The 15,543-nt window shown below is 38.9% G+C and overlaps 1 protein-coding gene across 12 annotated transcripts in view; it reads left to right on the top strand.

Annotated features, from left to right (window-relative positions):
- GPATCH2L (G-patch domain containing 2 like) overlaps positions 1–15,224 on the top strand; it is an 85,153-nt gene extending 69,929 nt beyond the window's left edge. For 8 of the 12 annotated variants that reach the window (XM_071426765.1, XM_071426766.1, XM_071426762.1 and 5 more), the window contains one exon: positions 3,762–15,224. In XM_071426765.1, coding sequence (XP_071282866.1) covers positions 3,762–3,934 — 173 coding nt within the window. In that variant the 3' untranslated portion in view covers positions 3,935–15,224. Of the gene's footprint in view, positions 1–833; positions 981–3,761 lie in introns of those variants that run through there. The other 4 variants (XR_011679163.1, XM_071426769.1, XM_071426768.1 and 1 more) reach the window with 4 other exon arrangements.
- The last annotated feature ends 319 nt before the right edge of the window (positions 15,225–15,543 follow it).

Genomic DNA, 15,543 nt, shown 5'->3' with positions numbered 1-15,543 from the left:
AGGCAAATTGTATAGTGAACAGTTTTTGAAGAGTTGAGAGTGCATCTGAAGTGGAACTTAGCTCTGGAAATAGCACAGGGGTTTGGAAAGCTTTCTTACTATGGATGAGGGAGAGAGGATTGTTATGTATTACAAAATAAGGAAGAAGTGTAGTTAGTAGATTATGGGCAGCATGCTTAGGCTGATCATCAAGAGACAAGGTCTGCAAAGTCTTTAATGGTCAGAAATGGTAAAGATCCCTTCCTGAGATCCTGTTTAGAAATCTCTTCAGCCAAGTAAACAGCTGTGGGCAAGGTTTGCTGCAATACTGACTTGCAGAAAGAAACTTTTATGATTGGGTAACTGAAGTTGTGTCCTAAACAATGCTCTACTACAGATTCCCAATTACAGTTGAAGCACAACCTGGACAAGTAACTTGGAAACTTCTGGAATCTGATGTTATTTCTGTCAAAGGAGATTTTGTTACGGAATTGCTAATGTCTAAAAAGATACATAGTATTATTCTGCCATAATGTAGAATTAGCTGGACACTCTTACATTTGTTGGATATTGATGAGATAAAGATTTTTCTCCCTTGCCATGCATCTACTCACCCCCATATAAATGTCATATACTGGGGTTCACATGAGGAGTGCCTGAGGAGTCATGGCAGTCTCATTTTTTTCACTTCTGAGGCTTTTTATGTTTGTGGCATTTTACTTCTGCAAAAGGTGGAGCACTGGTAAATCAGAATACAGGCCATGCCTGTCATGCAGACACAGAGTGCTGGATTTCTTCACCTTTAAATAGCTCCTTCACTGAGTCCAACTGCTCTCGTCTCACTTGTTGACCAGGTCCTGCTTCAGTGATCTCCTTTTTTGCAACCTGAGTGCCCCGTGGAGGTGAAGGACACAGCCTGAGCTGGCTTCATCAGTCAGCAGAACAAATGGGCTTGCTCTGCCGAACATCGGGCCATCTCGGATTCCACCTCTTTTATAGAGATGAGTGATGAAGAGGGGCTCGTTCCGCTTTGCCGCTGTATTAATACACATCAGGGGCCAGCTCCCGGCACTAAATCACGCTACTGCATACATCTGTTATCGGACTCCTCACCAGTGTGATGAACAAGACTGCAGATAGAGGCTTCCTCGTGTCATTCTTTATAGGATTTTCCTAAAAGAATAAATAGCTCAAATCTCTGCCAACACTATCCCCTGTCATTGTGATGAATTTAGCTTCTTTCTTAAACATGCAGCTACAAATCTTCCGCTGTCGCCTCACCCCCCCACCATCCACAGAAAGTTTTGAGTTGAATTTGGCTGAAATCAGAAGATGCTAATAAAAGGCAGATGAGATGTGGGTGCTGTTTCCCTCCTCAGTGCAGGAATGAGAAAAGGCAGCTAGAACCAAGCAACTAAATTTATTCCATGTCTTCTCACATACTTTAAAGACTGTGAGTATTTATGGGTTCTGGTAAAGTATCTTTTCCCAGAGACCCTTGCATGAACATAAAAAAAACTGCACTACTGTAGAAGTGCCTTGGGTCTCTATTGTATTGCTATAGTATTAAAGTTCTGGTATTAATCCTGCTCTTTGAGGCTAACTGGCCTAAATACCATAATTGAGCTGTTGAGAACAACAAAATTGGGTAGAAAATTCAGAATTAACTTGCACTTTAGGAAATGACTTTTATCAAAATTAAGTTGGGCAAACTTATGCAAATATTTAGAGAGACTGAAAATTAATGTTTTCCACATTACACAATTGAACAGTGTGAGCCCTAAAGCATGAGGCCTTTACCTCATAAGAGCAAAAATCTGGCTGGTGTAATTTGGCAGTAGAATAAGGAATTCTGGAGGAAGTTAAGGTTGACTGTACTGGATTAGACCAGAGATTCATCCAACTCAGTGACCAATAGCCAGTGCCTAGGGAGGAAGAAGATCTGTGGTGGTAAAGGCCCTTTGACCTTTCAGTGATCTGAGACTTGGAAGGCATGGATAGTGTCTTTGTGTTTAGTTACTTTCCATTGCAGTACAGTAGATTTGGAATAATATCCCCAGTGGCACAGTAGAGCTTGTCTGAGAAATACTGCATAAAATGTTATTCTCATGGAAGTTATTCTCTGGTTTGAAAGGAATCTCATGAAGACTGTCACGTCTCTCTTCATTTTGTCAGAATAGGCCACAAGTACAGATGGCTGTGTCATAAATGGTGAACAACTAACAATCTTTACACTGTTGTTTTTAATGTTTATATGGTTTAATCCTCTGTGTATGTATGTAGCAGTGCACATGGTAACTGGCATCCTAATCAGCTATTACATTGAGTCCAGGCTAAAAATCTGCATAAATTGATTTTTGTCTGCCTTGGCATGTATTCACACCTAGCTTGTAAAAAAGGTGACAGCAGCCTGTGAAACTGCTTATCAGAGAACAGTCTGATGAGTATTAGCAATTTGGTGAATTTTCCTTCTTCTGTTTCTTGCTAATTATTCATTCTTTGCCATACCCAGAAACAAGAAGCCAGTTTCAGTCTTTTCTTTTTCTTTTTTTATGAGGAAAGATGGAGAGCCTGAGTGTGGAGGCTGCTAGCAAGGGGCACATAGTGTAGTATAGCTGGTGATTGTAAGTTTAAGGACTGACTTAGTTGTTGGGGTTTTTTTCACATTTCATATGACCTTCAGATGGAGGAAGATGATGGGCTGGATCTAAAATTGCAAGGTACTTTTGTCAGCTGTGTTGTAGCTGTATGGGAATGACTCACTGTTTTGGATTTACAGAAGCAGCATTGTTGGGGTTCCAGATCTACTGAATGTGGAACCTCAAGCATTGAACTGACTTTTTATTTAAACTTCAAAGCAATCTCCTCCAGCTGAGGCTTGCTGTGGCCTCTTTATCCTTCATCCACTACAGAGCAGCAGATGCAACTTGTAATTTAAACACATAAACAACTATTATCTGTTGTGAGACTACAATGAAGAAATATATTTTGTATTGAAGTAGTTACTTGTTTAAAAAATTCTGTTTGCTCCAAAGACTCCTATGGCAATTTCTCTTCTTTACCCGGCCCTGTTCTACTTGTGAGGATTGAGTGATTCAGGATACTGAGAATTGGAGAAAACTCTCATATCTCTAGGTTTTTGGCAATCCTTCTGGAAATTTGGGTGACTGTTGGGTTGAGCTATGGATCTGCGAATCTCTCTGGCTATTATAGCTTGTCCCATTTTGAAGCAGTGGTTGTATTGAGAAAATGAGAATGGATTTCAACCTAGTTTGGCAAGTAGTTTCTTGTCATAATATGCTGATTTACCATTTTGGATATATGTGTAGGTTCATGGTACTGCCCTTTCTGGATGAAGAGAAGTATGTTTTCCTCTTTAGATGAGCTTAGCAACCTGAAATTTGCCACACCTTCAGAGACTTTGAAAGTCTCAAGTAGAGAGTTAATTGAGTCTTTGCAAGGAGTCTAAGTTATTTTAAGATGAATTATTGTGAATTGATTCACTTTAAATATGGGAGAGCTAAAACCTTCGATTTTCAACAGGAACTCTAAGGGAACTTGTTAGTGGACTGGGAACTTAGAGCAAAATTGTTAATGCTATCAAGAAGCTCTGTTTCAGAGGAATTTGGATGAAGAACTTTTAGAAATTCAATAAATAATATCCTCATAAATGAAATGTTATATATGAGGGGTTTGCCATGAAGTGAGTTGTTCTAACATTTTTTTATTGTCCTTTCTTACTGTCTTCCTCTGTTCCCCTTTCCTGCAATTTTATATTTCAGCAACTTTATCTGTCCACGTGGATGCAGCAGAATCAGAGCTACCAGCAGCACCATCCTTGAGATCCCAGAACTCTGAGTGGACTGGGAAAACACCAGCAGCTGAGAAATCTACTATTGCTGCCTCCAGTAACTTTTTTAAAATGCCACCAGAGAAGAGCCCTGGATACAGCTAAAAGGGAAGCACTGCAACTGTAAAGGCTTGCTCGACTTTGGAAGTATTTGATTCTGGTGTTTGTCTGCACCAAACATCTTGTTTGGCAGTGTGGTATCTTCAGTATTGGTGCGTGGTGCGTGCCATCATCCAGGCTGATCTGTGTGCCTCACACACCTAAATCATGTTTGTGAATCTATGTTTAAGAAAAGGTAATCAGTGTTGGGACTGCAGTGGCTTTTAGAAATTTTCCTGCTATCACTGTATTTATTATGTATTCATCTCTTTCCCTGATTCCAGCTCATATGTAATGGGTCATGTGCAGGTTTTCTTTTGAGTTTTCAGATCCTTATTCACCCTCTGGACATGTTGCTTGTTTGTGTATTTGGCATTTTCAGGGTGAAAGTCCCACTGCCATTCAGTGAGGTAGGAGTCTCCCTCTGCTTGCTTCCAGACCAGAAGGATTTCTTGGCTGGGGAATGAGGAGGGAATGCTAACACATTGAAACATGGAACCTGAATCCTGTATTAGCAGAATGTTTTCTGGCCATGTGCTAACAGACTCAAATGATGTTGATTCTGGCAAAGCAAATATGGTGCTTGTCTTTGTAGAAATTGCCATTAGCACACTGGCAGCATTGTCCATTCCACCTTTTCCTTCTCCCTTGTTCTGAATGTCTTCAGTCTTTATTGCATATTGCATGTTCATTCCTAAACCTGCTACTGGATAAGGATTTGGGAGAGCTACTTGGACTAAATGTGCAAGCTGATGTCCTGGATAGAAACCTGGAGCCTTGAATATTGTTGCAGTATGGTAGAAGATTATACAAAACATCCATATCTCAGTATATAAATTAAAAAATGTCTGTTAGTGTTTCTAAAGGACGCTTGTTGACGTTAACATGCCATTGAACAAAAAGCCATTTAAAGTGTCACCTGAGTTCAGAGCATTATAGGTATAGATCAGACTCCTTGTGTATCATGCTTCCTCTTTCTTCATAAGTATTGTCTGCTATACCTACTGGAGGTGTCCCCACCTGCTGATAATTGCACATTACACTGCAGTGTACACTAAAGAGATTCTCTTCATAGAACTTCCACTTGGTCTGCTGTTACCTCCTGTGTTGCAGAATATATGAACAGGGATTTCTTCTCTCTCTGTAATAACTCTGGAGCTTATCTTGGACTATGTTTTCAGAATATGTACTTGTGTAGCATGTACCAAGGAACAGGTGGCCTCACAGCTTCTTAAGTCCTTTAAGTCCTATCTTTAGGAATAGAACTTTTTGCTTTCCTTGTGTGGAGCTTTCAGACAGGACTGTTTAAACTTGTAAAATCTGTTTTGATTGTGGCAGTTCATCTAGCACTCTTAAGCAGACAGCAAAATTTGTGTGATTTTACTGATTTTGCAGTGTTCTGTTATCTTATGAATCAAATGACTGAGGGACAGATTTGATTGGGGGAATATGAAGCAATGATTTATATTAGCTGTGTATTAAAATGGGAAATGGTCATAATATACACAAAACAAACTGAATGACTGTAAATCATGATTGACAGATATAGTTAGTTATACTACATGCACACTGTGTCTGATCCCCTAATATCTACTTATTCTTGGGGAGACATCCAAATTGGATTTATATTTTGCAGCACAAGCAAACTGTCAGATCTGTCACTATAAATCCTTCTCAAAACTCTTTTTTTTTCCTTTTTTTTTTCTTTCATTTTTTTTATTTATTTGCATGGTACATTTAAGAAGTAATTAGAACGGGGAAACCCTTTTTACCTTAATGAAGGAATACAGAAGTCCATTTGGATTACAGGACAAGCTGTAACAGTTTATAAAGGAAGAAGTGTTCCTGTTTTAAAGTTGTCATGGCTTTTTCTTATTTGTAGCTATTTTGAACAATGATGCCTTAGGGGTAACACAGGAAGTTTCAGCACTGGAGGGCCTGTAATCTAAAACATCTGAAGAGAAGGTAAACCTGAAGAGTAGTAGTTTGACTATCTAGTACTCATGAATACAGTAAATGGGAAAGGTGATAATGTTCTCCTGACAACTTGCAGATAAAATTTAGGATTTGAAGCCTTGTAATCTAAACTGCATGCTGCTCTAATGATAATGAATGGTTCCCTAAAAGAGCATTTGTGAAATTGACTGGTTTTGATCTTGTGGATATCCTCCACAACCTCTCTTAGTTTGAGTCTCTTCAAGAGATTTACTCAGATTACTGACCATTCAGCTTTATGCAATAAATACAATTTATTTTATTTACATACAATTTTAGCCATTGTATTCCCTTTTAAAAATCAGTTGTGCTATATATTGCTACATTCTAAGTATTGTCCAAATAGTTTTTTTCTCTTCTGTGATGTCAGGATGCTTTAAAAGCTTTTTCCAAGAAAGGTGTTATGGAATCAAGAGCCTTCATCTCATTGTGGTGGTGGAGGGGTGGGTTGCAATGCTTCATGTGATTTTTCTCTGGGTGCAGGGAAAGAGAATTTATCATATTTTCCTATTGAGATCAGTAGCACTGTTATCTGGTTTAGCCCTTACTTAGGTTGTAAGCTCCTAGGAGGTATTTCTTGTCTTTAAAGGCAGATTGTACCCATGGCAGTACTGAAGAACAACTGTGGCAGTGTCATGACAAACCATACTTCCTGCCATGGCAACTTTCTGAAAGTTCCAGGAGGCTCCAGTTATTGCAGCTGCCCTGCCTTTTCTATTTCTAGGTTAGAATGCATTTACAAATCAGTCAGATTCTCAACCAAATTCTACTGAGTGGTAGGCAACCTAAATGGATCATGTATCTTGTTACTCTAGGATATTTATCAAAATATATCTTCAGACTTCAGTAACTTGATACAGATTTTAGTACCTACAGCATTATTAGATGAATAAAATAAGTCCATTGATTTGCCTCTTTTTTTCATCTAAGGCAGATTTCTTAGAACTCACTCTGTCACACTCTGTACTCAGTGTGAAGGATACTGCTTCCCATGTAGATTACTTGAGTAGAAAGGATTAATAACATGCCTTGCTTTAGTAGCTGTGCTTCTGCCAAGATGGTCCAGTATGTGATTATTACTCCGAAGATACTTAGCTCACTCGTATTTCACTTTTTATGCACCAGGACTTCCCAGTCTTTTTTCAGTTTTTTCTTCTCTCTAGTTGTCTTTCTCCTTGTCCTTATGGGACACTTCAACTTTGCAGACAGGACCTGGGAATACCATACTACTGTGACAAGCAACTCTGGGAAATTCCTGAAGTATGTTGAAGATAATTTGTAGTCACAAGTACTCAGCCAACTAGGAAAGATCCCCTCCTAAACCTGTTATTTATTAATGAAGAAGGATTTTTGAGAGATATGATAGTAGGTGGCTGCCTTTGCCACAGGATCGTGAAATGGGTAACTTTAAATCTTTAATGTAATGAGAAAAATGGTCAGCAAGGTTCCTACCCTGAATTTCAACAGAGCTAACTTTAGGCAACTCAGTGAACTAGTTACTAGTGTACTGTTCCTTGAGTCTGATCAGTTTTTAGGAATCACCTTTTAAAAGCACAAGAGCAGGTGATCTCTCTGTGTTGCAAGTCAAACAAGCCATGCAGAAGACCAGCTTAACAGGGAACTCCTCTTGAATCTCAGGAAGAGAAAGATTCTATGATCTCTAGAAACAAGGTCAAGCTTCACAGAAAAATTACAGAGCTGTAGTTCACGTATGTTGGGAGAAGATATGAAAGGCCAAAACTTAATTAGAGATGAAACTGGCCAGAATTGTTGTGTTAGACAAGCAAGGGTTTTTGAAGTACATAAATAGCAAGAGGAGGTCTAAGGAAAACATTTGACTGATATTTGTTTTAAATGATCACCTGACAAATTGGAGTGAAGAAAAAGTGGGGGGCATTCAGTACTTTTTTTTGCCTTGGTCTCATTATAATACTGACAGACCTTGGGCTGCTCTGTCTTCTGATTTGGAGGATCGTTACTGTGGGAATAGTGACTTTGTGCACATGGAGATTGTAAGGGACCAGTTGAATGTTTGTAAGTCTATAAGGCCAGGTGGGATTCATCCCAGAGTACTGAAGGAGCTAGTGGTTGTTGTAGCATGACCTCTCTCAATCCCTACTGAAGGTTTTGGGAGTCTGGGAAAGGTCTATCCTGACTAAAATCTACTCAGTGTTATTCTAGTTTACAAGAAGGGCATGAAGTGAGACCCAAGAAGCACAGACCTGCTAGTCTAGCCCCAGTACCTGGAAAAATTGTAGGGGAGATCATACTGGGTGCTACTGGAAGGCAATTAAAGTCCTTTAAATCATAGAATCATAGAATATCCTGAGTTGGAAGGGACCCACAGGGATCATCAAGTCCAACCAAACAGGTGTGGTGAATGATGTGGTGGTTGATGGTGAAGGTGATGATACATACCCCTTCTTGTCTCTGGGGACCTCGTGCAATTGCAACAGTTTTTCACCGATGGCAGTGACCAATCTTAAAGTGACATACTTCTGTGTGTAGGGAGAAGATGGACATTCAGTGAAAGAGAAATCAAACACTGAGAGAAGCACAGTTCCTAGTTGTTCTTTGCACATTTCCGGTAGTTCAGTGAGCTCTAGTCAGGATTAATGCCCAGCTTGGTAAGTACTGGAGAAGACTGAATTAAAAGAATGTAGTTTCTGTCATGATGGATTTATGATTTTAAGGTACAGTAACAAGTGGAGAAAGCAGCAAAACAGGAGCTGGAGAGAAACTTGTTAGAGGCTGGGACTAGTGCTACTGGATGATAGATTAGCTTTGTGATTGTGGTATGCACAGGTGTGTCTTGCCAGCATCATTCTTGAATAATGACATTGAGTAGGTTAGTGCTGTCCTTCAAACTGTAGATGCTCTTGCTGTTATATTGTGGATGTTGCAGAGATCTGCTTAGTGGGCAGAGGATGAGAAGGGAAATTGTAGGAAGGGCAGCAAGAAGCATGATGGAGTGCCTCTTTTATTGTAACCCCTTCTGTACTGAAGAAGGAAGATGCTACAAAAAACATGTGTGCCTAGATACATTCAAAAAGTATGTGTGCCTAGACATTGAAAAGAAATTATGTTAAGTGGATAGGAACTTTGCTTCATTGTCTTGAGGAACAGTTTGTAAACAGAGAATTTTTCAGTAAAGGAAAAGTGAAGGATACTACATTTGTTCAGAAAATGTATTTTAATGGTCTGTTACGAAACTATCAAAGGAAGATGAACTTATGTTCTCATTGTGATGCTTCATTTCTGTGTCTTTGTTTCCTGTATTCTGTTCCAGTTTGTGTTTTGTGATTGCAATATCCTTTTTACCATCAAGTGGAGGAAAAATACTTTACAGTAATGCTTCTTAAGGCATGAAGCATAAGGGGACACTTGCTATTCAGGAGGTAAAAGATTATCTTAGGCCATTAACTTTACCCAGTATAAGGCTTGAACTCAGCACAGAGGACATAATGGCTTAATTATACCAAAGCATCTCTTTTTAAGAGAGTGAATAGTGCCACAGGCAGGTCAACTAAACTGGCAGCAGTGCCTGCAGACCCACGTGTGGCTGGGCCTCAGTCACTTGACATCTATACAGATTTACAATGTGGAGACAGAAGGAACTTTCAACATCGTTCTCAACTTTAATGTGGCGAGAATGCCTTCCCATGCAAGCATGGCTGTCACTGTGAGTCCAGCCAGCTGAAAAGATGTGCTCACTGGCATGCTACGTCAAGAGAAATCTTGTGCCAGCTTAAAGAATTGGTAAAACTGGAAAATGGACTGGTACAGCCTGTTATATCAGAGAAAGATGCAAAATATATATACTTGCAGACAATAATCAAGAAAAGTATTGCTGAGCCCTGGCTGTTATGAGCTAGGGTATTCAATGTCCTGAAGTAGAGATGCCAGTATTAGGATGATCAGGGTTTTGCAAAGCTGCCCTCTTGTCCTTGTAAACTCTGAAGGAAATGGGATGAACAGCATGAAAAATCCTGTACTGTGTCAGACCAAAGGTCTGCTTGTCTTGGTAGTCTGTCTCTCACAGTGACCTGGTTTGCCTACCTGGGGGATACTGTAAAGATAAAGCAGTAATATAGGGATACTTTTTTTTAGTGTTCTCTTAGCCCAGTGTCCTGCCTCAAAAAAGATGTACAAACTTTTTTTGAGGCTGGAGAAAACATTTTTGAACTTTTGGTTATAGTATTTATCCTGCAATGGGATTTAAATATATTTTTACAAGGACATATCCTGATGATGAAAACATCAAGTAAGGATTAGCATATCTTTGTTTGTAGTCAGTTTTCTTATTAATTACTGTCTTTATAAGTAAAAGCATCTTCTCTTGGAATATTTTTTTCTTAATATCAACATCATGACATTGTTTCTTACCATGCTTTTTTTTCAGCAAGGGTGAAAAGTCTTGTTCTTTCTTTTCAGTGAGGCTTTTTTGACATGTATTTGTACGCCCTGTCTACAAGTCCTATGTAATCCACTAACCCATATAAATCATTTTTCATAAGCTTCATACCATAAAACTTGTCATTTAACCTTTAATTGTGCTCCTGCATGAAAATCCCCAGTATTCCACATCCATATGCATTCAGTTCTAGTGTCTATACTTAAAGTATTCTTCAGAGTTACAGAGTAACTGTTAAGAGTCACTTATGGTACTCCTCATAGAGTGTTCTAATATTGCTATTCAGGCTTCCTATATTCATATAGCCAAATATGCTGCCAGTCTTTGCTGCCCAAACGCTGCCGTAACACTACAGTAGGAGGTGGTATTCAGGCAGTCGAACCTAAAGTTCTTACCACTGCTTTTCAATGTACAAGGTCCTAGAAAGTAAGAATTTTTTTTTTAATTCAAAAATCTATTGCATTTCCTTTAGCAGTATTATAGTCCAATTTTGTACCAATCGTATTTATAGTTTGCAATACTTAAGAGCTCAGTCTGTTTAATTTTATCAGAAGAAGATCAAAGGTGTCATGCCTGTGTGGTAGAAAACCCTTTATGGCATTGGAAATTCTAAGTAATAAAGCATCTTTTTTCTTGCAGGTGGCATATAAATTAACTTGGAGCTAAAGCCTAGGCTGCCTAGATTGGTGCATGTGAGATTTCATTGCTGGAGGCATTTCTAAGAGGGCCATGATCTGAGACTGGTCTGGCCTGACCAGAGTCCTTGGGCACTGCTGAAGTCCTTGAATTTTCCCTCAGGTTTCGACAACACCAGATAGTGACCATCAGTTGCATTTCAGCTTCCTCCTGCTGTCAAAGAGGGCTCTCCTAGACATAGCTCACAAAAAGGTCTACTCAGAGTCTGTGAAGAGCTGCCTTGTGCATGTCCCACATATTTTATGAGGTCATAAGATTTAGCTGTTTGATAGGGGTTGGACTCTGGGTTCTTGGGACTTTATTTTAAGGGTAACATGTAAATAAGAAAGATTCCTGCTTGTATTCCTCTGTTTTAAATAAGATGTGTATTCTCTGAATGAGGCTCTTGCAGAATCTCTGTTCTGATTATAGAAACTGGAAATAAATCAATATATGAAAGAAGTGTTTTATCTGATATAAAGGAACTGAGTTGAGATGGGGGAAGTTTTGCTGACATCTGCCTAGATTTACAGTATTGGGCTCTCCATTAATCTGCATGCTTCCTTGACCGTTTCCGTAAGTATAAAGTATAAACTGTAATCTGAAGGTCTGTAGGGAGTTGCTATGCTTTTCTTGCTTTGAATTGCAAACCTGAGTGAAGGATTTGAGGTAATTTATCATGTCCGTTCTTTGGAGTTTTTTTGTAATGATTTTGTTTCCCAGTTTGTCAGGACATTGTCTCTAGACAAGTGAGATGCTCCCTGTTTGGAATTTGAAACAATTCCAGAGTTTCTTAAATAGCCTTTCATTTCTAAGCCACTGCTTCAGATCTGCCCAGTTCCAAATGGGATGTCATTTAAATGAGCAGGTCAGTTTCAATTGATAGTTTAATGGATATCAATTCATTTTGCCAACACTAACATCCTTTTAAGATAGATTGGCATCATTCTTTTTTACCATGATAACACGACTTCAAAGATCAGAGGACTTCTAATTTTCTTTTGCCTATGCCTGTGTCCCAGTATTAATAGCTATGCATATTTGTGGTAGGAGCAACATAGGAATCCCTTTACCTTAACTGTTCCAATAAATAAACTCTAAAAATTAGATCCCAAGTGGACTAAATGTTTTTAAACAAAAAGATCAAGATCCTTTGGAAATGGCTTCAAGTTTTTAACACCATATTGGCAGTAGAGGGTTGTGCAATTTTTAAAAGTGGTTATTTTCCTCTCTCATCTACAAGCTGCACCTGTGAGAATTGTGAAATGTTCCCTGTGAAATATGCTGATTTTTTTTAGGTATAAGTAGTTGGAACAAGGAGCAATAGATTGCCTTCTGGGAAGGGCTCAGATTTGGCAAACTACTGGTAATGTCAAAAATTTCAGATGTCTAAAAATTAGCTGTTTCAGTCTTACACCTACTTGCAATTTTGTAATTTTAAAATTTTTAATAATTAGGCATTTAATCTGATAATTGGATTGATTTCTATTTAAAAAGGAAAAGCTGAATGGTGCTTTTTTACATGTTTTTAATTTTACATCCCAGGGCTGAGAATTTTCTCAGTTCAGTTTGAATAACTGGTGGTAAGTTTGATAACAGGGCTGACTATGATGGCATTTATCAATTTTGATATTTTTCAAACCATGAAACCTTTCTTTGTGCTTTTTCAGCTCATAAAAATGAACTGAAACTACAGGTGAATGCAGGTAGACTTGCTATATTCTAATGGAGAACTTCTCACATATAAATAAAAGGGTATTTCCAATCTGGGGTACAAATTTTGTTCTCTACTGGCATGGAGCAATTTCCCGGTAAGAACAGATACATACATTCTTTTTTAAAATTAAATACAGTACAGGTTTTCAAAGTGGTAAACTATGTTAATTTAATTCATTTTTGGTGGGGGAGTGACAGAGAGGTGTCTAAATATGAGAATGTGAGCGGATCTTAGGAGTTGCTGCAATAGGGCAGATGTAGCACACAGAGTTTTCAAAACACACTTTAAAAATTGTACTGGAGGTTGGAGAATTGTACCTAAAGATTGGAGAAATCTTCCTCTGAGAAGTGTCATCACTCACAGACTGCCTGCAGGTGCAGTGATGGCAGACCAGTGCTTCTGATAAACTAATGCCAGCACTGACACTGATGCTTCCCTTGTAATTTTGACACCAGCTTCCTGAGAGGTTCACCAGTGTTGCCTTAGGGCTCTTCTTCATCCTGCTTCACAAAATAATTTGCAAATGCTTGGACTCACCTAGCCCTCCTCCATGGGGAAACACATGTTCCCATTTTGAGCCGGAAACTCCTGCTGCTGAATGTTATATGGTGAATGAAAGAAGTCCTGCGTTTTCTTTCTTGGTCATCCAGGGAACAGCAAGGGGAGCTTTCATGAATCTTTTATCCCTTACTGCTCCTATCAGATACTGTGGAGACAGGAAGGAGGGAATTAGACATGCAGGGTTTGATTCCTGGGTGGGGAGAGGGGGCCATGAGGTGTGGCTGTTCTGCACTCAAACAATGCAGGAGCTGCCTGGGGAAGGTGACAATTCACCCTTTTCCCCCTACACTGATAGGCTGCACAACTCTAAACCATGGGCTTCATCTGCGTACATATGTATTTAGACATTTAAACAAGACTCTTCTTCAGCATCCCCACCACCCCTCAAGTAACAAATAAAACAAACCAGAAAATTTGTGTTCTGATGACAAAGCTGCAATTTGAGTGGCCCATGTTGCTGTAATCAGTGCCCTTCTGCATGTGCAGTGCAATGCAATCAGGCACTTGCATGGTTTGTTGTTGGGTTTGAGTGTTGTGTGTCTCAGTCTGTCCATCTGCCCCCTTCACATGAGGTTCCTGCCTTAGTGTAGGACAGTTGAGGCTCTCTGAATGTACAGCTGCTGGTTTGGATTTTTTTTCTCCCTCTTACTTAGGCTGACTTCAAGCTGTATTTACTGCACAGCATCCAGACTCCACTCTGAAGAGGAAAGGTGTTTGTTAGTATCTTCAGGGTACTTCCTGCTATGACAGCTTAGAATGTTAATGATTTTGTGTGCTGAGCATTTGGATGTTACTGTCACCCTTATTGCCTATGGGAAGAATTTGAGACTGAAGCAAAACCCTTTTTTTTTTTTAATTTGAAGGGCCTAAGATGAGATACACAGACAGTGGCAATTTGCAGGGACTGACTTTGTACGCTTTTGTGGGTTCAAATCACATTTCCTACCAACTTCCTTAGCAGCTATAAGTGCTCAGAGCTTCTGCATATCCAGCCACAATTACTGATGAAGGTGAGGAGCACTGTCCTTATTGCTGAAGTCTTTCTATGACTTAACTAAGAGAGAGATGGCAGCAGGCAGGCATCTCTCCAGGGCTGATGGTCAGTTGCTTTCATCGTGAGAACTTGGAAAGCGTCCTGCTTTGTCCTTTCTGTCATTGGGTCTGACTCATTTCTGCTCATCTCCTTCAGTTTTCGCCCTTTGCCTCTCTGGAGGCATGCCTTCTATGGCTCTGTATAAAAAGTCTCAAAAATAAACTGTGTAATCATTTGATTTAGCATTATTGTAAAGTGTATGGACTAAGGGACAACTTAGGATTGCAGAAAAGGGATTTCTTCCTTTTTGAGTATTTTTATCTGTAACCAGATATATGCATATCTGTGTGTATATATTTTATTTATTTTTGAGCTAGGACTTGATATGTATTCACTTTGTAATGGAGTTTCCTTATAAAGGTATTTTAATTTCCCCAAATATGTTTTGTCTCTGGAAATACTATGATTCCTGGACTTCAAAGGAATTGAAAGATCAGCCCCAAATGCATAGTATTGTAGAGAATCTGCTGTGAAGTAACTTGTCTACTACATCTCAAGAAAGAGAATATGTAGGTGAAAACTTGCTATGGAACAATCACACTTTATATACTTTTGCCTGAACATCATAGGATTACATGAATTTTAACTCATGTCTGGCAGAGATATTTCAAGTATTGTCCTCTTGATTATTTTCTCTAAACTACAGAGTAATGATTGTCTAGTGAAAAAAAACCTGACTGTTGTTTAACAAATGATAGGCTGCCTTCTAATGCCCAATTCAGCAAAGTTTTAAAAGAAGTAAATCTTAGTGTATATTTTGGGAAGAATGCCCTTGGAACCAGATTCAATCATCTGACTGAGCTGTATTAGAAAAAAGGAAAAGGTTACAAAGAGAAAACGATACTGACTATTGTCTTTATTATCCTAAGTCTTGTTCTGTTCTCTCCATGGACTCTTGGTTTACATCTTCTGGAGAAATTAGTGCATCTTGAAAAAAAACAAAAAGACAAAGACAAACAACCTCCCTCTACAAGCTTTTTTGTGTTCATTTGTTAGATGTGGGTTGGCAGGCTCTGTTTGTAATCTGAATACCCATTTTCTTATTTAAAGAGATTCCATTAAGCTGAAAGATGAAAATCAAAATGTTTGAATTTCTATAAATACCATTTTGGGACTGGACAGGTAGCTGCAATTGTGATTTTCTTATCCTTGCAGTAAAG

The sequence above is a fragment of the Agelaius tricolor genome, unplaced genomic scaffold (genome assembly GCF_023055355.1).
Source record: "Agelaius tricolor isolate 1412-34295 unplaced genomic scaffold, bAgeTri1.0.p SCAF_5, whole genome shotgun sequence".
Taxonomy (NCBI): domain Eukaryota; kingdom Metazoa; phylum Chordata; class Aves; order Passeriformes; family Icteridae; genus Agelaius; species Agelaius tricolor.
Note: the sequence above shows the minus strand (reverse complement) of the source record. Positions and strands in the feature narration are given on the sequence as shown.